The following is a 26,938-nucleotide window of genomic DNA, read 5'->3' as shown; positions in this document are numbered from 1 at the left end:
CAATTTTTGTACCTTAGCCTCCCAGGTAGCTGGGATTACAGGCATGTGCCACCACACCCGACTAATTTTTGTATTTTTAGTAGAGACGGGATTTTTTCATGTTGGCCAGGCTGGTCTTGAACCCCTGACCTCACGTGATCCACCCACCTTGGCCTCCCAAAGTGTTAGGATTACAGGCATGAGCCACCGCGCCTGCCCATATGAACATTTTAAAGGGAGATGTTTGTAATCTAATGATAAGATTAATTGTGAAAATGCATGAATAAATTTGGAGAGATCAGAATTTCAAGATCACTTATTGAATGACACTGATGACCTTCTTAAAGGGTTGACCCAGCAGCCCTCCTCCCCTAGGCCTGGGACCACTTCAGCCTCAGAAACACCTGTCACTGTTTTGGAAACTTAAGTGGCAATACACTTTGGCGGTGCCTTCAATGACATGGAAGCAGGGAGCGCCCCCATCACAGACCTTGCCCTCAGAAGGCTTTAGGGAACCCAACACTTTGATGAGAGTCTTCTTAGATGTTTTCCTCCAAGACTGTAGCTCCTCACCCTTCCTTTCCACTGGTTTTAAATCTAACACCGTAGGCAGGTTGAACCAAGGGGAGCACACCCAGACAAGCCCCTTTCCTCTGCCTCCCTCAGGGTCTCTACTTAGCTCTATCATTGTTGTCAGCCCTGACCTACACTTCAGGGTTGGCTTGGCAGAGGCTTTTTGGGGAGCAGGGATAGTGTAAGAGGCCAAAAAAAAAAAACAAAAACAAAAACCCACACTCAACACACAACATTTCTGTGACCAGATGCAGGGGTGAGGGGCCCTGGGGGGTAAGTTCCTCACACACCAAGCGATTCTCCAGTGGACATTGGCTGAGCATTCTGTAATTCAATTCGATTCTGATTCTGACACTAGCTACCTGGAGGTAGTGTCAGATTTCAGATTCCATGGGGTAAGGGCTTGATCCCACTAGACTGCTCCTCTTCAGATGCCAACTGCAAGTAGTAGATTTCACCTATACTTCTTAGCAGCTATAAACTGGGGCTCCCACTACCCCCTCCTTTGGTCTGATTAATTTGCTAAGAAGGCTCACAGACCTCAAGGAAACATTTACCAGTTTATTATAAAGGACAGTACAAAGGGTACAAATGAACAGCCAGATGAAGAGATGGATAGGGCAAGGTGTCAGGGGTGCAGAGCTTCCATAACCTTTCTGGGCAAGACACCCTCCTGGCATCTCCACATGTTCAGCAACCCTGAAGCTCATCAACTCTTGTTGTTCGAGCGTTTATAGAGTTTGATGTCCAGCTCCTCCCCTCCTCCTTTCCTGGAGGTAGAAGGGTGGGGATGAAAGTTCCAATCCTCCAATCACTTGGTCTCTCTGGTGACTGGCCCCATCCTGACGTTATCTAGGGCCCCCATCCTAAATCACCTCCTTATTATAAACTCAGGTATTATCAAAGGGACCCATTATGAATAACCCAGGAAATTCAAGGGTTTTAGGGGCTGCGTCAGGAACCAGGGACAAAACCCAAATATCATATTATAAATAAATAATATGATAGCTATGTCACACCCTCATCTCAGGAGTCCATGACGGTGGTTTAAGATCAAGAAGGTCTTAGCACATCTAGCTCTGAGAAGGCATTGGGAGTGAGGCTTTAAAGTTTCTGCAAAGTGGAAGGATTGGGGGTGGGGGTGGGGGAAGAGATCACCTGTTCCCAAATCCTTCAAATAATCTCTTGTTATCAGGGAGATTCTTTGATAACTTTGGCTTCACTCGGCAACTAGAATATTTCATTTAAAGGTCTGAACATTATAAAATCAAAGTATGATACAAACCGTTCTTCAAGACGCTTTCAAATTGACCTCAACACCTTATACGGCGTTCAAATCTGCTTAATGTCCCTTTGGAAAAGTTTTCTCTTGTCTCTCTAAAAGACAACCGCACTTTCCCAAAGCTGTGCTCTTAAGAGTTGGTAAAGGGACAATTTGGTTTATCCAATAATCAGATTAATTAAGGTATACCATTTCTAAGGCACGAGAGCAGGAATCTTAAGCTGAGGTAGCCCTGGGACTAAATATGCCATCCTCTTGTATCAAGATGGAGAAGACGGCCGAGGTTCAGGGAAAGAGCCCAGTGGAAGAATCCAACCTAGTGAGAGGAAAACGGGCACCTGGTGAAGGCACCGGCCTCTAAGCTAGGGATGAGGGGACAGGCCTCTGCCTAGCCTGAGACAGGAGGAGGAAACTGAGGCATTCACACTTTTATGTGGCGATCACAGTTCCTGCAGACTGTAGCAGAGCTGGGGAGCAGGAACCAGAGGTATAGTCCCACGCCCACCCACTCTCCCCTCCCCTCACTCCGCGGCCCCGCCTCCAACAAGCCGCTTCAGGTCGCGAGGGGTCGCCTGCGCGCTCCAGCTGCGCCTGCGCAGGAAGGGCGGGTCAGCGCGCCGGCGCAGTGCCGCGGTCACAGGCTGAGTGCTGCGGCGCGATCCTTGCTTCCCTGAGTGTTGGCCCGGGAGGAAAGAAGATGGTGCTGGATCTGGATTTGTTTCGGGTGGATAAAGGAGGGGACCCAGCCCTCATCCGAGAGACGCAGGAGAAGCGCTTCAAGGACCCGGGACTAGTGGACCAGCTGGTGAAGGCAGACAGCGAGTGGCGACGATGTAAGTACTGGGACGGGCGGGTTACCTCCTTGATCCTAAACCCAATTTTCTCTCTCAAATCCAGCCACTGCTCCTGAGGCCACAGCTTCCACCCTTCGTCAGACCCCCTCCCAGGGTGCGGTGGTTCCGAGGTTCTCCCCATCCCCGAAAACACAGCCTGGTAGCCGGGGTCATCCCACTTTCTCCTCCGCCCGGGCGGAGCGAGGTCCCTTCCACGCGTGCTCAGTGCCGTTCGCTGCCAGTGTGCGTACGCACGCGTATCGGGAGCTGTCAAGCCTTCCTGCCCCAGGGGTTGCCAGAACATGCCGGGGCGGGAGGTTGTGGGGTCTACGCGGCTTTCCTAACACGAATCTTTGGTCCCCCCAAGTCTTTTTCTCATCTTCAGCAAGGCCAGAGTAGTTTTCCTTTGTTTTGATAGGATCAAAGGCTCCTCCTGAGACTGCGTCACTTCTGCAACACAGTAGATTCATTCCTTTCGTATCGGAAGCATTTCGGGGCGTTGGAGGCCGCTCTTGGCCAAAATAAATGACCCTGAAGCTTTTCGGAAGGCCATCCCCCGACCTATGGGCATACCTTTAAGAATTAGAAAAGTCTTTTCCGTGGTAGATCAAACGTGAGGGGAGTGAGGAGGCGAGAAAAAAATTGTAATGACTGAGGCTGTTTAATTGTGATTTGTGGACGTTTTCCTTTAAAGACATTGGCAGAGTTGGGCTAGAACCTGAAACTGTCAGATCTTGGAGTCATATCGGGCATCTTTCATGAAGCTGAATAAAACCATAGAACTATCTGCCCGTAAATCTCTGCCTATATTAACTGGAGTGGTCGCTGGTTGGGCGGATGCTGTCAAGTACTTGTGATTTGATTAGTCTGATGCAATAGTTCTGCAACCATCTGGGAGCTAGGTTGATGACAGTACACTCCAAAGGCAGCCGCTATCCAAGGGTGTGATGGATTTCTATTAGGAAAATTGATTTTCTCCTGTTTATAAGGATCTTGGATGTCAAAAGAGTATTTGTTTAACTTGAGTTTTGTGCTGATTCTATGTCTTAGGCCCTCTATTGTAGTAGTTTGTTTGATTGTGAGATTCCACACTTGACCTGAAGTTTCGAGTTGCAATGGAATTTAATTTTGCCACATTTTTTGTTTAGGATAAAACTAGCCTGAGCACTGTTCTACTGAATCTGAAGTCAGGAGTATCAGATTTTTGTGTCAGTCCAGCCCTTAGCTAGTGCTAAATGACTTTGAATGTGTTAGCTAGTCTTTTGGGTATAATGTCCACATCTGAGGGATTTGTCCCTTATCTGAAAAGTAGATAGGTGGTGAGTTCTTCAGGGACAAGGATTCAGTTTTATTCATACAGTATATATGTGGATATACATATACACATTTATACATAAAATCCCAGTACCTAGCACTGTACCTGGTCCTTGGTAAGGCCTTGATAAAGGTTTGTTGGAGGCGTGAATATTTTCTGTGTTCAGGGCACTTTACATTCTTTATGAAAAGTAGTTTATGTAGTTTATGTTCTTGTTTTAAAAAACTTAATCCCAAATGTGAAGTCATTTCTTTTCTTTGTTTTGTTTTGTTTTGTTTTGTTTTTGAGACGGAGTCTCTCATTGTCACCCAGATTGGAGTGCAGTGGCACCATCTCGGCTCACTGCAACCTCCATCTCCCGGTTTCAAGAGATTATCATGCCTCAGCCTCCAAGTAGCTGGGACTACAGGTGTGCACCACCACACCCAGCTAATTTTTTTTTTAGTTGAGATGGGAGTTTCACCATGTTGGCCAGGCTGGTCTCTAACTCCTGACCTCAAGTGATCAGCCCGCCTCAGCCTCCCAAAGTGCTGGGATTACAGGTGTGAGCCACCATGCCTGGCCAGTAGTTTATTTCCAATGCATCTATTAATTTGATTCTTTTCTATTTGACAACGCTTTCCAATATTCTCTTTGCATCCAAATGGAATTTATGTTTTTTCCCAAGTTCCCAACTGCCCAAGGTAGACACTGGCAGATTTATATCAAGGTTCTTTGACATCTTGAACTTCAGATCAGAGGATGGAGTTCTCTCATTGCCTTGAACAAGGGCTTATAACCAGAGCCACATTAAGAACTCAGATCATGCTCCCTAACTGAGGACACATAGCAAGCTTCACCAAGCCCTCCACTACAACTATACCAATTTGTCTTCTGTAGACTTACAAGATACCACTAGGGTTCCTTGGAGAACACAGGAATCCAATATAACTTGGAGTCATAATACCACATTGGAACTTACAACTCTTCTAACTCCAGTGATTTGAACTGTGATTTCTTCTTTTTAATTCAGAGTAGCGTAATGTTCCTACACTTGGGCATATTTGTCTTGGCCCCACTCCTGAAGCAAATAGATTTCCATGTATCTGGAAATCTGCTGCAAACCCCAAGAATTTTATCCTCCCTCAAAAAGTCCTATCCTGAGTGGTTTTTTTCTTTTTCTTTTTACTATACATTGAAAATTGAAGTTGTTGTTTCCTGTTTTTTTAATTTGAGACAAGGTCTCACTGTGTCACCCAGGCATGATCACAGCTCACTGCAGCCTCAATCTCCCCAGGCTCAGATGATCCTCCTGCCTTAGACTTCTGACTAGCTGAGACTACAGGCGCAATGCCACCATGCCTGGCTAATGTGTATTTTTTGTAGAGATGGAGTTTCGCCATGTTGCCTAGGCTGGCCTCAAACTCCTGGCCTCAAGCGATCCTCCCATCTCGGCCTCCCAAAATGTTGGGATTACAGGCATGAGTCACCATGCCCAGCCTAAAGCTGTTATTTCCTCATAACCTTTACTGCATATGTTTTAAAACAGGTCCTTATCATTGTTTGCCCCAGCAACTGGAATAGCTTTCTGTCTGCTTTCAATCTTATCCCAGTCTCACCAGAGCATATAATCTTTCTAGAATGCAAATCTGATCATTTTACTTGAAGGCTTAAGTTTTGCAGTGACATACTTTAGAGCAGCACTGTCTGATAGGAGTAGAATATTAGCTTCATGTATACAGATGCTCCTTGACTTAGGATGGGTTTATGTCCCAATAAATCCATCATAAGTTGAAAATATTGTAAGTAAAAAATGCATGTAATACACATACCCTACTGAATATCATAGCTTAGCCACGCCTACCTTAAATGTGCTCAGAACACTGACGTTAACCTACAGTTGGGAAAAATCATCTTACACAAACCCTGTTTTATAATAAAGTGTTGAATATCTCGTGTAATGTATTACTATTGATCATAAAGTTTAACTATTATAAGCTGTAATTGTTAATTTGTTTGTGTCCAATCTAAAAAATATAAAGAGAAACAGATGAAATTAATTTTAGTAATATATTTTATTTAACCTAGTCTTGTATACCCAAAAGTTTTATATATATATATATATTTATTTATTTATTTATTATTATTTTTAGACAGCGTCTTGTTCTGTTGCCCAGGCTGGAATGCAGTGGCATGATCACAGCTCACTGCAGCCTGGACCTCCTGGGCTCAAGTGGTCCTCCCACCTCAACCTTCTAAGTAGCTGGGACCACAGGTGTGCACCGCCATGCCCAGCTAATTTTTTAATTTTTTGTAGAGACAGAGTCTCACTTTGTTGCCCAGGCTGGTCTCGAATTCCTGGACTCAAGTGATCCTCCCACTTCGACCTCCCACACTGCTGGGATTACAGGTGTGAACCACCACGCCCAGCCCCAAAATTATATTTTCAACATATAATCAGTATTTTTAAATTACTGAAACTAGCCCGGCGCGGTGGCTCACCCCTGTAATCCCAGCACTTTGGGAGGCCAAGGTGGGCCTATCACGAGGTCAGGAGATCGAGACCATCCTGGCTAACACGGTGAAACCCCATCTCTACTAAAAGTACAAAAATAATTAGCCGGGCATGGTGGGGGGCGCCTGTAGTTCCAGCTACTCGGGAGACTGAGGCAGGCAAATGTCGTGAACCTGGGAGGCAGAGCTTGCAGTGAGCTGAGATCACGCCACTGCACTCCAGCCTGGGTGACACAGCGAGACTCTGTCTCCAAAAAAAAAAAAAATACAAAAATTAGCCAGGCGTGGTGCCAGGCGCCTGTAGTCCCAGCTACTTGGGAGGCTGAGGCAGGAGAATGGCATGAACCCAGGAGGCGGAGCTTGCAGTGAGCTGAGATCGTGCCACTGCAGTCCAGCCTGGGCGACAGAGCAAGACTCTCTCTCTCTCTCTCTCTCTATATATATATATAGTATATATATATATATATATACACACACACACACTCTATATATCTGTATACACTATATATATATATATATATACACACTATATATATATATGACATTTACAGCACACCAGCAGATTGCCTTATGCCACCTCCCAGTCAGCCCCTCCTCCAAAAATAATAGTATTCTTACCTCTATCACCATAAATTCCTTTGCCTGATTTTGAACTTCATATAAATGGACTTATGTAGTATATACTTTTGTATATGGCTTCTTTCTTTTTTTTTTTTTTTTTTTGAGACGGATTCTTGCTAGTCGCCCAGGCTGGAGTGCAGTGGCGTGATCTCAGCTCACTGCAACCTCCGCCTCCCGGGCTCACACCATTCTCCTGCCTCAGCCTCCTGAGTAGCTGGGATGACAGGCGCCCACCACCATGCCTGGCTAATTTTTTTTGTATTTTATTAGAGACGGGGTTTCACCATGTTAGCCAGGATGGTCTTGATCTCCTGACCTTGTGATCCACCCACCTTGGCCTCTCAAAGTGCTGGGATTACAGGCATAAGCCACCATGCCCGGCATGGCTTCTTTCTTTCAAGATTATGTCTGTAAGATTCATCCATGTTACTAACATGTAGCAGTAGTTGGTTCTTTTCATTGCTATATGATACTCCATTATGTAAATATGCCAATCAATTCTACTGGCATATTTACTTCATGACATTTGGATAAACTGGGTTGTTACCAGTTGAGGGCATTATGAATAAGCTTCTAGAGACTCTTTTTTAAAAAATGTTTGATTGGCAATTAACAAATTATAGTTGTATATATTTATAGGATACAATGTAATGTTATGATTTATGAATACAATGTGGAATAATAAAAGCAGCTAATTAACATATCCATCACCTCAAATACTTATATTTTGTGATAATAACATATATACCTTCTTATGTGTGTCTTTTGGTAGACATTAACACTCATTTCTGTTGGGTATGTACCAAGGAGTAGAATTGCTGGATCATAGGGTGGGTACATGTTTAGATTTAGTAGATAATACCAAGTAGTTTTCCAAAGTGGTTGTAATGATTGATATTCCCACCAGCAATATCTAAGAGTTCCAGTTGCTTGGCATTCTTGCCAGTACTTGACATTGGGCAGTCCTTTTAATGTAGCCATTCTGGTAGATATATAGTGGTGTCTCATTGTTATTTTAATTTGCATTTTTTTGGTGACCAAAGATATTGAGTGCTTTTTCATAAGTTGATGGCATTTGGATAGCCTATTTTGAGAAGTACCTGTTCAAGCCTTTTGACCAATTTTTATTTGTCCTTTTCTTAGTGGTTTGTAGGAATTATTTATATTGTGTGGATAGAAGAATACCTATGAGATACAGATACCACAGATCTCCTCTCCCATTCTGTGGCTTGCCTTTTCATTCTTTCAGTCTTGTGATGAATAGAAGTTCCTAATTTTAATGAAGTCTAATTTATTGACTTTTATTCTGTGATTTATCTATTGTGTTTTGGAAACACAATAGACAAATCACAGAATTTGTATTCTGTTTTGAAAATCATGTTATGTCTTAACCTTCAGAAGAGATTCTCCAGTTTTTTTTGTAGACATTTTATTTCTTTACCTTTTACATTTAGGTATAAGATTTATTTAATATTAATTTTGGTGTATTATGTGAGATAGATCAAAATTTTTTTTAATGTGGAGAGTCAATTGCTCATGATAAAAATGCAATAAACTGAGAATAGAAGGGAGCTTCCTTAATCTGATAATAGATACTTACAGAAAAACCCATAGCTAATTTTTCTTTTCTTTTTTTTTTTTTTTTCTTGAGTCAGAGTCTCATTCTGTTACTAGGCTGGAATGCAGTAGCGTGACCTCAGCTCACTGCAGCCTCCACCTCCCAGGTTCAAGCGATTCTCCTGCCTTAGCCTCCTGCGTAGCTGGGACTACAGGCGCGTGCCACCACACCCAGCTAATTTTTGTATTTTAGTAGAAACGATTTCACCATGTTGGCCAGGATGGTCTCGATCTCTTGATCTCATGATCGGCCCGCCTCGGCCTCCCAAAGTGCTGGTATTACAGGTGTGAGCCACTGCGTCCGGCCACGTTTTTCTTAATGATGAAATATTGAATGGTTTCCCCTTGAGGTTAGGAACAAGACAAGTATGTCTGTTATCACCTCTTCTAATCAACATCATGCCAAAGGTTCCAGGCAGTATGAATAAGGCAAGAAACAAAAATAAAAGATTGGAATGGAAGAAACTGTCATTATTTGCAGATCACTTGATTATGTATGCAGAATCTGAACTATTAAAATTAAATAACTTTAACAAAATAACTGGATACAATACACAGAATCAAAGGTACTTCTATATACAAGTAATAGTTTAGAAGTACCAGGTACATAGAGATATACCTAATAAATAACATTTAAGACTCATACACTGAAAAGTACAAAACATTGCTGAGAGAAATTAAAAATAATGAAGGGATATACTATATTCATTGAAACATTCAGCATTGTTACAATATTTGGTTTTGTTTTATTTTCTTTTTGTTTCTTTTCTTTTTCTCTTTTGAGATAGAGTCTTGTTCTGTCACCTAGGCTGGAGTGCAGTGGAACAATCTTGGCTCACTGCAGTCTCTGCCTCCTGGGATCAAGCGATCCTCCCACCTCAGCCTCCCAAGTAGCTGGGAGTACAGGCACACACCACCATGCTCAGCTAATTTTTGTGTATATATATATATATTTTTTTTATTTTATTTTATTTTATTTTTTTAGAGACAGGGTTTTGCCACGTCGCCCAGGCTGGTCTCGAATTCCTGGGCTCAAGCGACCCACCCACTTCAGCCTCCCAAAGTACTGGAATTACAGGCATGAGCCACCACACCTGGCCTTATTTTCTTTTATGCTCCCAATACCTACCGTGGTGCCTTGCAAATAGGAGGGAATCTCAAAACGATTATAGATTTACAGGGAGTTGGAAAAATAGTAGAAAGGTCCTGTTTTCCCCAATGATAACATCTTATATAACTCTAGTACAATATTAAAACCAAGAAATTGACATTGCTACAATCCACAAACCTTATTCAGATTTTGCCAGTTTTACACACGTGTGTGTGTGTAGTTCTGTGCAACCTTACCATGTGTAAATTTGTATAACCACTGCCATGCTCAAGATACAGAACTGTTTCATCACCACAAAGATCCTTCTTGCTATCTCTTTGTAGTCTACTCCCTTTGCCCTCCATCTCACCCCTAGCAACCACTAATCTATTATCCATCTCTATAGTTTTATCAATGTGAATAAGTGAATGAGAAAATAGTGATATCATTTTGCATTGAAGTTTTGTTAAAGAGGTATCAAAGAGGAAAGCTTCTTGGTAAAGCCTTAAAGAATGGCTCTCTAGGTGCTGTCTCATTTCTAGTCATCAATTTTGCCTCTTAAAAGCTTGAGTTTGGCTGGATGCCATGGCTCACACCTATAATTCTAGCACTTTGGGAGGCCAAGATGGGTGGATCGCTTGAGCCCAAGAATTTGAGACCAGCCTGGGCAACACAGCAAAACTCCATCTCTACAAAAATAAAAATTAAAAAATTAGCTGGGTGTGGTGGGGCACACCTATAGTCCTAGCTGCCTGGGAGGCTGAGGTGGGAGGATCACTTGAGTCTAGAAGGCAGAGGTTGCAGTAAGCTGAGGTCGTGCCACTGCACTCCAGCCTAGGTGACAGAGTGAGACCCTGTCTCAACAACAACAAAAAAGCTTGTGCTTGAATTTTATCATATTGCCCCTAACGTTTAGATTCAAGAGGTCCAAATTTTAGTAATCAGTTAGACTGATGATCCATGATACCAATATATTAATTTGGGCCAATATGTTGACTAGTCAGTGCCTGTCTTCCCCCAAAGGAAACCAAATTATAAGAGACTAAATTATTCTCAAGGCTGCCAGATGAGCATTATATCAAAGTAAAAGGGTAACATTAGCCATTTCTAGCATGGAGAGGTAGCAATCATGACTGCACTCTTTATGAATTCCTGTGCATAGCACCTAGTTTCCTTAAATGAGTTTTAGGATAATTGGGCAGGTTAGTTACTTGAGTGTCTTCCAAGTTTTTCAGATGTTACTCTATAATGGCGTCATACAGGTTATGATACTTTTTAATTTTAACCTCAGAATGGTCTTTTCCTTGTCACCAAATGCTGAGGACACCCTACTGTAGTCACCATTGTATGCCAACTACATTTGGGGCTCTAAAGCTCTAAGATTAGGCCGGGCACGGTGGCTCACGCCTGTAATCCCAACACTTTGGGAGGCTGAGGTCAGGAGTTCGAGACCAGCCTGGCCAACATGGCGAAACCCCGTCTCTTCTAAAAACACAAAAATTAGCCGAGTGTGGTGGCGGGCATCTATAATCCCAGCTACTCGGGAGGTTGTGGCAGGAGAACTGCTTGAACCTGGGAGGCAGAAGTTGCAGTGAGCCGAGATTGCACCATTACACTCCAACCTAGGCAACAAGAGCGAGACGCCGTCTCAAAAAAAAAGCTGTAAGATTTTATAACTTCATGAGGCAGATCCTTCAGCTCTGCCAGCATTTGGGCCTTAACCTGAAATAAGTACTAAGAAGTCAAGATCAGGAGAAGGGAGTGTCTTAATTGTGGGTGTTTCTTTGGTATATTCTTGGATTTTTTATTCCTAGGTAGATTTCGGGCAGACAACTTGAACAAGCTGAAGAACCTATGCAGCAAGACAATCGGAGAGAAAATGAAGGTAAGAGAACTGAATAACAAACAGCCATGAAAACTTGAGTGGAGGTATTTGATCTTGCTCTTAGCTAATGTTCACAGAAGTTCTAACTCAGTGTTTAAGTCTGCAAGATGTTCAGTTTCTTACCAAAGGGGAAAATATTATTTTAAAAAGATAGGGAGGCAGGGAACTTGGAGGCATTTTCATATACTTTACCACAAGTCCATCTTCTGTGTTCAGGTAAGATTCTTTGTTGTCTGGCCGTTTGTTGTCTATTCTGTTCTTGTATTAGAAATATAAATTCCACCAATCATCTTTTTTATGGCAGATTTCAGATTTGTCGTCTCAGCGTAGTTATGCTCCATAATGAAAACTACAGATTCAGAGTTCAAATCTTGCTATGTTATGTGACTTTTAGGCAAGTTAATGTCTCAGCCTCAGTTTTCTCATCTATAAAATGACAATACTAACACTCATCTATAGAATGGAATTGTTAGAACTTTTTTTTTTTTTAATTTAAATGCCAAGCAATGGTTATGGATAGAACTAAATTTCTTTTAAATGTAGAAAATTTGGCACAGTGTCTAGAACATGCAGTTGTTCAGCAATTGTGAGTTATAATGAATGGCAAGTAATGTTACTGGCCTTCATCCAAAAAAGAATTCTTCCTATGCCTGAAAAATATTATGTTTCAGCTCAGCTTTTGCTTTGGTATCCAGAATAGTTCATGTTTTTAACCTTTCTTCAAAAATACCTGTTTAGCCCCTTAATCATATTACATTACATGTTATAGCTGGCTACAGTAGCTCACGCCTATAGTCCCAGCACTTTGGGAGGCCGAAGTGGGCACATTGCTTGAGCTCAGGAGTTCAAGACCAGTCTGCACAACATGGTGAAACCCCATCTCTACAAAAATAAAATGAAACAAAAAAATTAGCCAGGCATGGCGGCCCGTGCCTGTAGTTCCAGCTACTCAGGAGGCTGAGGTGGGAGGATCACTTGAAGTCAGGAGGTAAAAGTTGCAGTGAGCCAAGATTGCGCTACTCTACTAAGCTCCAGCCTGAGTTTCCAGTGAAACCCTGTCTCCAAAATAAATAAATTAATTAATTAAATGCACTTTACAATCTAGATAACTTTTAAGTTGTAAACCTCAAAACTAAACAACAACAACAAAAAATTATAGAACTTTGGAACTGCACCAGTAAAGAGCATAAAAAGATGACCTTGGGATTCTAGCACCTTACACTTAACTTCATGGCAGTCGGCATCTTTCTCTTTGACAATATTTTGTTACACTTTCAGCGTGTAACACTTTTAGCTGTGGAAAGTGATATTGATAATCATCCAGTTTCTTTCTGTGGGACTCAGTCATTCGCATACTAGAGGCCCCATAATTATGTTAATTCCCATGCATACTCCTCCCTGGGTGTTCTTTGGGACCTATGTACAGTCAGTGCCAGCTGGGTATTTTTTGTAGCAAGAAGATGGGATTGTGAGTGTTGTCATTCACAATAACATTCTTAGATCTGATTTTGTTGCTAGCCATGCAGGGAGTGTTCACTCCCACTGCCATTGAAATGGTAATGATAGTGCTTTAATTTGTAGAGCACTCGAAAACATTCAGATACTTTCACAGACATCTCATTTTGGTTTTGATCCTTACGGCAAAGCTGGAATGCAGATAGTACATTTGTCAGCCCTATTTAATGGATAAGGGAATCAGCTTAGGAAATTAAAGAGCTTGCTTAAAATCATACTCTAACTTAGTTGCATAATCAAACCTTGAGCTCAGAACTTGAATTTGCTGCCTTGAGGGATTATCAAATAGCAAGGGAGCCTGGTAACTATCTTGTGAACATATCACCCTGCCTATGATGCCATTGCAAAAATCTTGAGATTTAGTCAATTTTTTCCCTACCTCTGTAGTCTGTTTGTTCTTATCAAGACTCATTCTAATAGTTTCAGATTTTTCCAACTTTTTTTCTTTTTTTTTTTGAGACAAAGTCTCGTTTTGTTGCCCAGGCTGGAGCGCAGTGGCACAATCATGGCTCACTGCAGCCTCAACCTCCTGGACTCAAGCAGCCCTCCTGCCTCCGCCTCCCTAGTAGCATGCCACCACACTTGGCTAATTTTTTTTTTTTTTTTGTAGAGATGGAGTCTCCCTGTGTTGCTACTGCACCTGGCCAGATTTTTCCAACTTTTTAAGATGATTTTGCTCTGAGTCACTGAAGGGTGTGAGTGGAGTTATGGTTAGAATTTTGATTGTATGAGAATGTGTAATGAACCTAAAGGATTTCCATGCTTTACATTTAGGAGATTTAGTCCTTTTGTTTTTTTGTTTTTTTTTTGACACAGTGTCTTGCTTTGTTGCCCAGGCTGGAGTGCAGTGGCATGATCATAGCTCACTGCAGCCTCCAACTGCTTGGCTCAAGCAGTCCTCCCACCTCAGCCTCTCAAGTAACTAGGACTATAGACACATGTCACTGTGCCTGGCGAATTTTTTAAAAAGTCACCCAGGCTGGAGTGCAGTGGCACAAGCATAGCTCACCACAGCCTCTAATACCTGGGCTCAAGCAATCCCCCTGCCTCAGCCTCCCAAGTAGCTGAGACTACAGGTGTACTCCACTATGCCTGGCTAATTTAAAAAAAAAAAAATATATATATATATATATATATATTTATTTATTTATTTATTTATTTATATTTAGATATTTAGATATGGGGTCTCACTCTGCTGCCCAGGCTGGTCTTGAACTCCTGGGCTAAAGTGATCCTCCCACCTCAGCCTACCATGTAGCTGGGATTACAGTTGCAAGCCACTGTACCTGGCTATACTTTGTTTTATTTATACTCACAAAGCAGATGCTAAATATTCTTATGCAAGTTTTGTTGAAGTCTCATGTATCTTATTATAATGACCTTTGACTAACTTTCTTTAACTCTTTTTTTTTTTTTTTTGAGATGGAGTCTTACTCTGTCACCCAGGCCGGAGTACAGTGGTGTGATCTCAGCTCACTGCAACCTCTGCCCCCCAAGTTCAAGCAAGTCTCCTGCCTCAGCCTCCCGAGTAGTTGGGATTACAGGTGTCTGCTACTGCGCCTGCCCAATTTTTGTATTTTTAGTAGAGACGGGGTTTCACCATCTTGGTCAGGCTGATCTTGAACTCCTGACCTCGTGATCCACCCACCTCAGCCTCCCAAAGTGCTGGGATTACAGGCATGAGCCACCGTGCCCTGCCACTTCTTTTTAATTTAAGAAGAATTTAACTCTTTAAGTGATCTTCTTAAATTCACCTGGTTTTGTGCAACGATTACAAATGATGATTTAGCAGAATTATCATACGAAAGGATGAGAAGAGAAACTAGAGAGAACGAAATCCAGCCCTGGTTACACCCCTGCCATTTTGTCAAATTACATTGATTGTTCTAAACTGAGTTCCAGATCCTGTGACTTTTTGTTTGTTTGTTTTCCTTGGCTGTCTGATATTTCATCATTCCATCCATCTTTCCCTCTTAGCCTCAATGCTGGGATTGTTGTTAGCAGGTAGATAAGAATCTACACTCGGGGCCAGGTGCAGTGGCTCACGCCTGTAATCCCAGCACTTTGGGAGGCCAAGGTGGGGGATCACTTAAGGCCAGGAGTTTGAGATCACCCTATCCAACATAGTGAAACCCTATCTCTATTAAAAATACAAAAAAAAAAAGGAAAAAAAAATTAGCCAGACGTGGTGGCGCACTTCTGTAATCCCAGCTATTTTGGAGGCTGAGGCAGGAGAATCACTTGAAACCGGAAGGCGGAGCTTGCAGTGAGCTCAGAGCACGCAAACTGCACTCTACCCTGGGCGACAGAGTGAGACTCCGTCAAAAAAAAAAAAAAAGAATCCACACTCAGGTGTGTTTGCTCCAGGGCTTGCTCCTGAGCACTGCACTACCTCTCCAGTGCTTATAGCTCATGAACATTTCAAATAAATTCTCTTCTGATTCCTATGATGATCTATGTACAGGGAATGACATTCTTCTCATATTCTTCAGGATGTTAATTCTCTGACCCAGACAGATTAATTGATTTTAGGATCAAAAAGCTATTAAGTGGCAGCATAGGGGGGGCTTGACCCTTTGACTTCTGGCTTCCAGTGTACTAATTTTTTTCCTACATGTTGTATCTTTTAGAAAAATTTATGTAAGAAGTTCTGTGATTCATTTATATAATACGTTAATTTGGTGTACACTTTATAAAACAATGCCAGAGATTTTCTTTTATTTATTTGTGTTGGGTTTTTTTCCTTCCTGCAGAAAAAAGAGCCAGTGGGAGATGATGAGTCTGTCCCAGAGAATGTGCTGAGTTTCGATGACCTTACTGCAGACGCTTTAGCTGTAAGTTATAGTTCTTTTCTAAGTTAGGATCTCTGCTATTTTGTCTTAATTTTATTCCTAGACAGCAAGTGCTCTCACTCTGCTCCACACAGCATTGTGACATCCTGTCATTTCTGCTGCTGGGAAATGTCCCCACCCATTCTTGTTATATTCTATATTTGAGTATTTATTAGACAGCGGAGATGGAGACAGATGGAGTGGGAGAGTCGGAGAGTCAAGGGTAGGAAGAATAGAAAAAGGAAAGGAACTGTGTTTGGTTTATATAACTCCATATTCCACCCTTTGTTACACAAAGGCAAGAAACTTCAGTTTACTGTAACACAGTAAATATTCAGTACGCTGGGCAAAAGCAGTAATTTTTGAGTTTTTTAGTCACTGAACCCTTTCTTGAAACCCTTAACATATAGCAAGAACACAAAAAAGCAAAGTTGCTGTGCTTGAAGGGCTCGGATTGGGGGCCTGAACCTGCCTGGCCCTACTGCTAAAGCGCTTGACTCAAAGAAATAAGAGCACAGTTTGAAACACCTGCAATACAGAATACAAAATATGCTTCAGACAAATCTCTTCTAATAAATTTATAATCTTCCTAGAGAACAGTTGAATGCAGCACATCAATAGAGTGCTAAATTGGTTCAGTCAAGAAAATCAGAAAGTGCAAATTAAGGGAAAGTTCTCATAAGAGAGCAGCGTACTAAAATTTCTGCAATGTATGGGAACAATAGATAGTGGCCAGAACTCTCTATCTCTGCCTCAAGCACCCCCAAAGAAAAATGCCGATGGATTTGTAGGGCAAGACTGTATACATCTGTGTGTGAAATAAATCTCAGTTCTTAAAAGTCTTCGTTTCCAGTTTTTAAAATGCTACCACAAGGGCTATCTTTAGAGCACAACAGGGTTAGGGCAACCGAATCATATTCCTGTGCTGTCCTTGCCTCACTGTCCTGCTTATGGGCCTGGCCTGTTCATCTGCAGAACCTGAAAGTCTCACAAATCAAAAAAGTCCGACTCCTCATTGATGAAGCCATCCTGAAGTGTGACGCGGAACGGATAAAGCTGGAAGCAGAGCGGTTTGAGAACCTCCGAGAGATTGGGAACCTTCTGCACCCTTCTGTGCCCATCAGTAACGATGAGGTAGGTGGCTGGGCCGCAGCAGGAGACTGCCTTAGGTCGCTGCTGTCTCTGCAGGGGCGGGGACGGGAGGAGATCTGTGGAACACTGGCACTGTCTGTCAGAAGCGGGTTCTTGGTATATTCCTTCTGTCCACCAATTGAGAATTGCAGGAGTCAGATCCTTGTCTGATTGGGAAGTAGCAGAAACAGCAGGTAGGAGGAGACTCCTGGCACAGAAATCTCTTCTAAATAGGGCTGCTGTCCTCCACTGCGTGTTGCCCGTGGTAGCAGGCATCTCGTGGGAGGGATCTGCTAAATCAACCTAACCCCCTCACCCACACCCTGCTGAGAAGCTGCAGGTTGAAGGGAAATCTGCATGATAAAAGTTTCCTGCTGAGCGGGAGCTTCCCCTGCACAAAGCTGCTCTGAGCCCAGCCTTTGTTCCCTGACACCCCAGCCGCAGCAGGGCCCATCTGTGCCTCTTTCATTCATTCCCTGGTGAACATTAAACTTACTGCAGGCTGGGGTGTGCAGGAGGCTGCAGAGCACAGACCATGAGACGACTCAGGAGGTCAGGGCCCTGAGTCCGCCCTCATGTGGCCCTGGGACCAATGAGAGCCTGGAAAAAAAAAATCTACATTCTCCTCTGCACCCCAGGCAATGTCGATTGTCTGGGAAGGGTTGTCCTTGTGCAGGATTTGAGGAGTAATTTAAAAGGGTAAAAAAAAGAAACAAACAAAAAAAAACCCCGAGAGAATACTATAGACCTCTTGGAAAATCATCACTCCCAGTTTCATGGCTAGAATTACTTCTCAAACTTTGTAAGTTACTACTTCTCCATTGAGTAGCAAGTTGCCTTCTCTAGTTATGAGACACAGTAGTGTTTGAGTTAAGCGATGACTTCACAAAGCTAAGTTGTTCGTGGAATAAAGTTTGGAAAGATGGAGGTTATAGAATTAAGAAATCATATATCAAGCTTGGCGCGGTGGCTCACGTCTGTAATCCCAGCACTTTGGGAAGCCTAGGCAGGCGGATCACTCGAGCCCAGGAGTTCGAGACCAGCCTAGGCAACATGGCAAAACCCCATCTCTACAAAAAATACAAAAATTAGCAGAGCATAGTGTTGCACACCTGTCTGTATTCCCAGCTGAGGCTGAGGTGGGAGGATCACTGGAGCCTGGAAGGTTGAGGCTGCAGTGAGCCAAGACTGTGCCACTGCACTCCAGCCTGGATGACAGCGTAAGACCCTGTCTCCAAAAAAAAAAAAAAAATTAATTTAAAAATAATAAAATCATATGTCTTGTATCTCTCTTTCTTGCTCTGTTTCCTTAGGATGTGGACAACAAAGTAGAGAGGATTTGGGGTGATTGTACGGTCAGGAAGAAGTACTCTCATGTGGACCTGGTGGTGATGGTAGATGGCTTTGAAGGCGAAAAGGGGGCCGTGGTGGCTGGGAGTCGAGGGTACTTCTTGAAGGTAAGAGCTGGGAACCAGTGAGGATAGGATTATGAAAAAGAAACAAAATATATATACATATATTTTGTGTGTGTGTGGAGAAACATAATCTATTTAAAGAGGCCCACAAATCTACCAGTTGTACTCGCCTTTCTGCAAATGTATTGGCAATTAGATGCAATTCTCTTTCTAAAGCAAGAGAGGGCTTATCAGGATTCCGTAGAACAAAAGCCACTAAGTGGTCCTCCATAATGAATGTATGTTTTGCTGACTGAATCAGAACAGTCTCTGCCTTTAAGTAGCTCAGTATAATTGGACAGTCAGACAAGTAACAAAGAATCAAAATCCACTGTCATAAGCTCTGTGGTTTGTGTAGGCCCAAAGTGCTTTGAGAACATCAAGATAATTCTCTTAACGGTGTGCCTGGATGATTTGCTGGGCTTCAGTGTTCAGAACGAATCTCAAGGTTCAGAATGTCAGTTGCTGGGATCTGTGGTCTTTTCTTGGCCTCCTGCTTGCCCTTCGGTAGTCCTGTTCTCTTGGCCCAGGTGCCTTTAGGTGTCAGTTCTAGCTGAACATGATGGTGACAAGACCCAATCACATAGTACTGTGTCTCTGCTCCTCTAGGGGGTCCTAGTGTTCCTGGAACAGGCTCTCATCCAGTATGCCCTTCGCACCTTGGGAAGTCGGGGTTACATTCCCATTTATACCCCCTTTTTCATGAGGAAGGAGGTCATGCAGGAGGTGGCACAGCTCAGCCAGTTTGATGAAGAACTTTATAAGGTGAGTAGCCTGGGTCAGGTGACAGAATGACTTCTTAAGTTATGTAGCTTAACTTCAGTGATGCAGAGTGGTGCTGTCCAATAGGACTTTCTGCGATGATGGAAACGTTCTCTATCTGTGACTCTTGAGCACTTAAAATGTGGGTGGTGCAACGGAGGAAGCACATTTTTTATTTTAATTAATTTTAACTTAAACATGTAGCTAATGACTGCCATATTAGACAGTGCAGCTGCAGAGCCTCTTTTACCTTTCCCTGGGTAATCTGTATGATGTATCTAAATCAAGCATACTTGAACACCATGAGCTTAGAAAAGAAGCCCATTCCTTGGGTGCTTGGACAAAAGGAAATTACAGTAGTGGCACTGATCTCCTAGCCCGCTTCCCATGTCCTCCCACTCTTAAACCCAGACTGGAAGCTTCTACAGGATGAGACATACTTGCCTTGGGATGGAGGTGGCTGCCAGTTTGTGGCTCCTTCTCAACCATGGACCATGTCAGGGAGAGCCAGACAATTCAAGTCAAGGTTCAGAAGGTCATTCTCATCAACTGGCTCCAACACCAAAAACAGCACCCCACTCTGTGTTCAGCACTCAAGATTTCTAGAGCGTCTCTGCTAACAGCTGTCCAATGCAGCAGTGTCTACTATTCATTTGTCCCTCCCTTTCAACTCTTCTGTCAGAAATAGGGACTTAGTTCCTACTGGCTAATTTCCTCTCCAGACGGTGGAGGTAGAGTTAGACAACTACTGTTGGACTCATGTAATTTATATAGGGAGATAGTTCAATAATTAGAACGATCTTTCCATTGTTCCTGTTGATGAGGTAAAAGTTAAGTTTTCGTTCAAGACGCACTGGGAAACAAAGTGCTCTCCCTAAACCCTGAGCGTTAGTATAACCTTGACCTCCTCCCTCTCTTCTTTCTTTTAATGAAGGGAGGAATGTGTTCCTTTACTGGCTAAAACCTGTTTTACCTTTTCTTTCTTTTTCTAATTTCAACCCCTAAGATTAGATAATCACTAACAGAACATTAGAAATATCCACTGCAGGTAACACTAGGGAGAAACCTATGTGGAGTATTATGGAAACTGTTAGGTAGCTGGTGCTCCCTGAGTCCTGCAATCTCCATCTCTTATCCAGACGCTTCTTGGACCCACAGGCAGGGAGAATCACAGGTTTCAATAGTGAAGAATTTTGGCTGGCACTTCTTGTCTGATAAAAACCTCAGTTCTGTAAGAATGAATATAGCACTGCCTAATAGAACTTTCTGCACTGATGGAAATGTTCTAAGTCTGCATGATCCAGCATGGCAACCATCAGCCATATGTGACTTGAGCACTGAAAATGTGGCTGATGCAACTGAGGAACTAAATTTTAATTTAATTTAATTTGTTTTTATTTTTTTTAAAGTAATTTCCTATATAGAGACAGGGTCTCACTATGTTGCCCAAACTGATTTCAAACTCCTGGGCTCAAGCAATCCACCTGCCTCAGCCTTCCAAACTGTTGGGATTACAGGTGTGAGCCACTATGCCCAGCCCAATTTAATTTAAATAGTCATATGTGGCTGGCTATACCATATTAGGCTGCACAGCCCTAGAGCTTTCGTATGTTGTATGTGAATGGCCCCACAGCGGCTAAATTCCTACTGCCAGGTAGCAAGGTAGTTTTCCAGGCCTCTAAACACTGACCCAGGGGAACCTTTCTTCCTTACTTTTTTTTTTTTTAATTAAAATGCTGCTACGTAACAGAAAATTTAGAAATGGCAGAGGGAATTATCTGCTTTCCCATTGACCTAATACAACAATTGTCATCTTAAAATATTCACTTTGGGATTTTTTTCATATATATGTTTTCACTACTTATAATTGCCATGTACATAAATTGCCTTTTTACTTAGCTTTATTTTTAATTTTAATTTTTATTTATTTATTTATTTTTTGAGACAGAGTCTCACTCTGTTGCCCAGACTGGAGTGCAGTGGCACGATCTTGGCTCACTGCAACCTCTGCCTCCTGGGTTCAAGTGATTCTCATGCCTTACAGGTGTCGCCACCACACCTGGCTAATTTTTTCTTTATTTTGAGATGTTGTCTCACTCTTTCACCCAGGCTAAAGTGAAGTGGCATGATCTCGGCTCACTGCAACCTCCACCCACCAAGTTCAAGGGATTATCCTGCCTCAGCCTCCTGAGTAGCTGGGACTACAGGCATCCACCACCATGCCCGGCTAATTTTTTTTTTTTGTATTTTTAGTAGAGACAGGGTTTCACCATGTTGGCCAGGCTGGTCTCGAGCTCCTGACCTCAGGTGAACCACACGCCTTGGCCTCCCAAAGTGCTAGGATTACAGGCATGAGCCATTACGCCCGGCCACACCTGGCTAATTTTTGTATGTTTAGTAGAGACGGGGTTTCACCAAGTTGGCCAGGCTGGTCTTGAACTCCTGACTTCAGGTGATCTGCCTGCGTAGGCCTCCCAAAGTGCTGGGATTACAGGCATGAGCCACCGTGCCTGGCTGCCTTTTTATGTAGCATTATATCAAAAGTATTTTTCTGTGTTACTGCATGGTCTTCATTTTTGTGGTTGTATAATATTACATAAATAATGTTACAGTGAACTTTGTCCTGTCTGAACTTTTTTTTTTTTTTTTTGCATTATTTTCTTCAGCTGAACAGCAAAGTATATTCTTTAAGGATCATAACCACTAACCTATAAGCACCAAGAAAGCAGACTGGTGTCCCTTTTTGCTCCACATTGTTGTTTAGTAAACGCCTCACAAGGATTAATGTATGTGGCTACCAGCACAGGTTTATTGCATACCTGCCAGCATTGACCATTATTCATCATGGATGAGTTTTCTTTATTAGATAAGTGGAAAATAGCTGGGCACAGTGGCTCATGCCTGTAATCCCAGCACTTTGGGAGGCTGAGGCAGCTGGATCACCTGAGGTCAGGAGTTCGAGATCAGCTTGGCCAACACGGTGAAGCCTTGTCTCTACTAACAATACAAAAATTAGCCGAACATGGTGGCGCGTGCCTGTAATCCCAGCTACTCAGGAGGCTGAGGCGGGAGAGTCGCTTGAACCTGGGAGGTGGAGGTTGCAGTGAGCCGACATTGTGCCACTGCACTCCAGTCTGGGCAACAGAGTGAGGCTCTGTCTCAAAAGAAAAAAGATAAGTGGAAAATCTTTCCTCTTAATTTACATTTCTTTGATCTGTGTCAGGGACCCCATTTTGGACTGACCCATTCCTTTATCTTTTTAGTATTCTCTCCCCACTCCCAGGCAGGGATTAAAGGAAATTTTTCCTGCACTATTATTGATCTCTTTCTTGTGGTTTCTTATTCTAGCCAAGGTCCTCCCCCCTTCCTCTTAACTGGTATAGCTCCTTCCTTCCACAGGTGATTGGCAAAGGCAGTGAAAAGTCTGATGACAACTCCTATGATGAGAAGTACCTTATTGCCACCTCAGAGCAGCCCATTGCTGCCCTGCACCGGGATGAGTGGCTCCGGCCGGAGGACCTGCCCATCAAGTATGCTGGCCTGTCTACCTGCTTCCGTCAAGAGGTGGGCTCCCATGGCCGTGACACCCGTGGCATCTTCCGAGTCCATCAGTTTGAGAAGGTGAGTAGATGGGTCAGGGTAAGGAGTGGAACTTTCTCTGTCTCCAGAATGGTTAGACGAGAGATAGGATCTGTGTTGCTGAGGCCCATCCTGGCTCCAGCTTTTCCTCTCATTGCTTACCTCTGTGTTTCTGGGGAAGTGCATGGTGGAGTGGCGTGGAGTATGGACCCTGAAACCAGGCTGCGGCTTTACCACTCACCAGCTGTGTAACACTGGGCAAAATGCATAAGCCCCCAGTGCTCCATTTCTGCCTTTGTACGAGGAGAGTAACAGTAACGGTGCCTGCCTCACCAGGCCTATTGTGGCCTATTGTGAGGATTATCCCAGTCAATATATGTAAAGCACTCAGAACGGGCTGGCATGCATATGGGAAGCTCGCGCCATAAACATTTGCTCTTGTGGTCCAGTCCCAGGTGCTGGGGTCCCAGCCTTGCCTGCCTCCCAGTGGTGTGGAAACGGGTCTTCATGGCAGGGATGTCTCCCACTTCAGTCCTTTATTCACCCTATACCGCTGTCACCGTCTCCTTGGGTCCCTCTCTGCAGATTGAACAGTTTGTGTACTCATCACCCCATGACAACAAGTCATGGGAGATGTTTGAAGAGATGATTACCACCGCAGAGGAGTTCTACCAGTCCCTGGGGATTCCTTACCACATTGTGAATATTGTCTCAGGTATGGGACCCAGCCTCTTCTCAGCCTCCCTTTCCTGCAATACCAGACGCCACCCTTACCAGCTGAGCTGCCACACAGAGAAACAGCTCATAGTTCAACTCATTGCCTACATTAATTAAAATATTACACTCTTCTCACTTGGGAGTATTTGGTGTTAAGAATATCTGGATGTGATTTCACCTCTGGAGACAGGACATGAATTAAAGAATTCTTCAGGCTTGCTAAAGGTGAGCCTTCTGAAATACCATCCCTGCTTCACGAGTTCTAGGGGTTTTTCCTTACAGGTTCTTTGAATCATGCTGCCAGTAAGAAGCTTGACCTGGAGGCCTGGTTTCCAGGCTCAGGAGCCTTCCGTGAGTTGGTCTCCTGTTCTAATTGCACGGATTACCAGGCTCGCCGGCTTCGAATCCGATATGGGCAAACCAAGAAGATGATGGACAAGGTAGATGGCCCCCAGGGAGGTGGGAAGCAGAGCCTTCACTACACGGCCCGTCAGAATTATTTCTCAGCCTTTGGGGTGCACTGGTCCCCAGCATCATGGGAAAATCTGAGCTTCTCAATCTAGACCAAAAAGGGAATCTGAAAATGCCTTCTACTGAGTCAGGACTGAGTTCTTTAGCTAGAAACCTGAATCTAGCTCTCTTCTATAAGGTAATTCTAGCTTTTCTCTTTCTGGCTTTGTTTTTCTTAACTCCAGAGAAAGAATAATCTCCATTTATCTACACAGAACAAGTTGGAGGCTTCCCTCTTCTCACCCAAGAAGGTCTGGGTTGTAAGCTGCTCTCTTCAAACCCAATTTTCAGGCCCTACTCTTTTCCAAGTCAGGAGCTTGAAAGGGGTGAAAAGGAAAGGCCACAATAGTAGTTTCTTCCTTCCCTCAAAGGGCCCAACTCCTCAGAATACCAGAAGCTACCACTTGTCACTCATGGAAACATGAGGGATCTTTCTGCAGTTATCTAATAGGCAATAAATACCAAATAATTCAAATTTAGAAAAAAGTTGCTAAGGGGTAGAACCCATCATTTTGATTTGGACAGTTGTGGTTGGGGAAGTCTGGTTGAATGATGGTTCCTGGCCGTCAGTAAGACCCGATGAGAGTTGAGCCCGACTTCCCCTCTGGGACCCTGTCTTCCCAGGTGGAGTTTGTCCATATGCTCAATGCTACCATGTGCGCCACTACCCGTACCATTTGCGCCATCCTGGAGAACTACCAGACAGAGAAGGGCATCACTGTGCCTGAGAAATTGAAGGAGTTCATGCCGCCAGGTAAAACTCCTAGCTCATCTCATCGTCGTCCTTTTCTCTGTCTTCATGCTCTTCTAAATAGCAGGCCCCTTTCAGGATATACCAGGTTTTTTTGTTCAGACATAGCCCCTGAAACTCTGTCTGCCCTCTCGGGCTGGGCAGGGCAGGGGGCCTGGTTGAGAAAGTTGCCAGTGCAGGTATGATGTTGAAATGCTAAAATTCAGACTAGGGAAGAAAAGAATAAAGGAAACCGGTGCCTATCAAAGGGACCCCTCTGTTCAAAGGGATCATTGTCTTGTTGAATTCTCCCCAGAGGTCTTAGGGCTTTGACTCGCTGAGAAACAGCAGGTCATTTGGTTGGCTCTTCCCTCCCAGGACTGCAAGAACTGATCCCCTTTGTGAAGCCTGCACCCATTGAGCAGGAGCCATCAAAGAAGCAGAAGAAGCAACATGAGGGCAGCAAAAAGAAAGCGGCAGCAAGAGACGCCACCCTAGAAAACAGGCTGCAGAACATGGAGGTCACCGATGCTTGAACATTCCTGCCTCCCTATTTGCCAGGCTTTCATTTCTGTCTGCTGAGATCTCAGAGCCTGCCCGACAGCAGGGAAGCCAAGCACCCATTCATCCCCCTGCCCCCATCTGACTGCGTAGCTGAGAGGGGAACAGTGCCATGTACCACACAGATGTTCCTGTCTCCTCGCATGGGCATAGGGACCCATCATTGATGACTGATGAAACCATGTAATAAAGCATCTCTGGGGAGGGCTTAGGACTCTTCCTTAGTCTTCTTCCCGGGGCTTCAACCCCGCCTCTGAGGTTCTCCCTGATACACACTTTTGCTTTTCTTTCCAAATTAGGCTGCTCCCTCCAGTTAGCAAGTCACAGAGCCTTTGAACAGGTAAGCGAAGGGAGGGGTACACTTAGAAAAAGCTCAAGGGGAAGGTGGAAAATGGAGCCGGAATCACACAAGCTTGCAGGGCAAGGGCCAGGATCCTCCTTTACAAATATGTTCCTGCTTGAAATCATTGAGGTAGGACTAGCTTAGAGACCAGAACTGTTTTAAAAGCCTCTTAGCACTTCTGTTCCCTATAAAGGACTCCGTGGAAAGGGAGAGGCTGTATTTAATCCAGAAGAGCCCCTAACTTCTATGCCTAGCATGGGTTGGGGACTTATTAACAGCAGTTTCTCTCGTTACAGCCATCCCCACATGGGGAGACCAACTACGTACCAACTTGCTGCTGCACCTCCAAAGGATTGGGATAGCCAGCAGGGCAGAGGAGAGGAGAAAATGTTGTAGTCCCTTTGTGGAGCTCCCACTGTTGCCCTAATAGCCAGTTCCTTTCTCAGGGAAGGGTGATGTTCAGGCTGTTTATTTACCTACTGCCTTTCATCTGCAATCTACAAACCCTTTACTTTAATAACAGCTTCTGTTAGTTTAGTGCCTCTCTCCTAGGAGGTTAAAATACTCCCTATAGATGATCTCTTTTATCTTTGTGATGGTCCCAGAAGGTAGGGTGGGGACATGATTATATGATTATGCCTGTTCCATCCTTTGGAAGACAGAAATACAAGGACGGTAAGGGAGATGAGACAACGTGGCCTGGTGGAGGTCGGAAGTCCTGACTCCTCGGCAGTGCTTTATGCTTCTTTGGGAGGTTGAGAGCTGGAATGTGAACTGGGCTGTCACTTAGGAGCCTTTATCTCACCTCAGCTTCCTTAGTCCCTGAGCAGCGACTTGGGCCTGCTGGAGTGTGGTACCAAGGAAAGGGGCCATGTGCTCCATTTTCCACTGGGGGCTTGGGATTGATCCTATTAATCTTGCTACTGGAAAACCTGTCAAAACTGAGGTAGGTGCGTGAAGGGGTGACAGTGGCTCTCTTGTCTTGCCTGGCCATGCCAGCTGGGGGCCCACAGGCAGACCCAAGCAGCCCGCCTGGGCTATAGCCCATTGCCCCAGCTCTGGGATAACAAAGCCGGGACAAGGGGACAAAGAGCAAGCTGCTCCCATTTGTAATTCA

At 43.8% G+C, this 26,938-nt stretch overlaps 1 protein-coding gene across 2 annotated transcripts; it reads left to right on the top strand.

Moving 5' to 3' along the window:
• The first annotated feature begins 2,099 nt into the window (after positions 1-2,099).
• On the top strand, positions 2,100-25,685 carry SARS1 (seryl-tRNA synthetase 1). Of its 2 annotated transcripts, XM_054473277.2 has the most exons (12): positions 2,423-2,667; positions 11,618-11,688; positions 15,957-16,037; positions 17,010-17,168; positions 18,479-18,622; positions 19,229-19,384; positions 22,781-23,002; positions 23,546-23,675; positions 23,960-24,117; positions 24,373-24,438; positions 24,812-24,941; positions 25,296-25,685. In XM_054473277.2, the coding sequence occupies exons 1-12, from the start codon at positions 2,532-2,534 to the stop codon at positions 25,451-25,453; spliced, it is 1,611 nt and encodes a 536-aa protein (XP_054329252.1). In that variant the 5' UTR covers positions 2,423-2,531; the 3' UTR covers positions 25,454-25,685. The 2 variants fall into 2 exon arrangements, with proteins under 2 accessions (XP_054337961.1, XP_054329252.1); XM_054481986.2 differs by lacking the exon at positions 24,373-24,438 and having other exon boundaries at positions 2,100-2,667.
• The last annotated feature ends 1,253 nt before the right edge of the window (positions 25,686-26,938 follow it).

This window comes from Pongo pygmaeus, chromosome 1 (genome assembly GCF_028885625.2).
Source record: "Pongo pygmaeus isolate AG05252 chromosome 1, NHGRI_mPonPyg2-v2.0_pri, whole genome shotgun sequence".
Taxonomy (NCBI): Eukaryota; Metazoa; Chordata; class Mammalia; order Primates; family Hominidae; genus Pongo; species Pongo pygmaeus.
The sequence above is the reverse complement of the archived record's forward strand: the minus strand, read 5'-3'. Positions and strand labels throughout refer to the sequence as shown.

Bases quoted from the DNA above. Each gene is read 5' to 3' on its own strand.
- SARS1 (XM_054473277.2), top strand. From the start codon at position 2,532: ATGGTGCTGGATCTGGATTTGTTTCGGGTGGATAAAGGAGGGGACCCA. The intron at 2,668-11,617 runs GTAAGTACTGGG...TTTTATTCCTAG, and splicing joins AGACAGCGAGTGGCGACGAT to GTAGATTTCGGGCAGACAAC. The intron at 24,439-24,811 runs GTCTGGGTTGTA...CTGTCTTCCCAG, and splicing joins CCCTCTTCTCACCCAAGAAG to GTGGAGTTTGTCCATATGCT.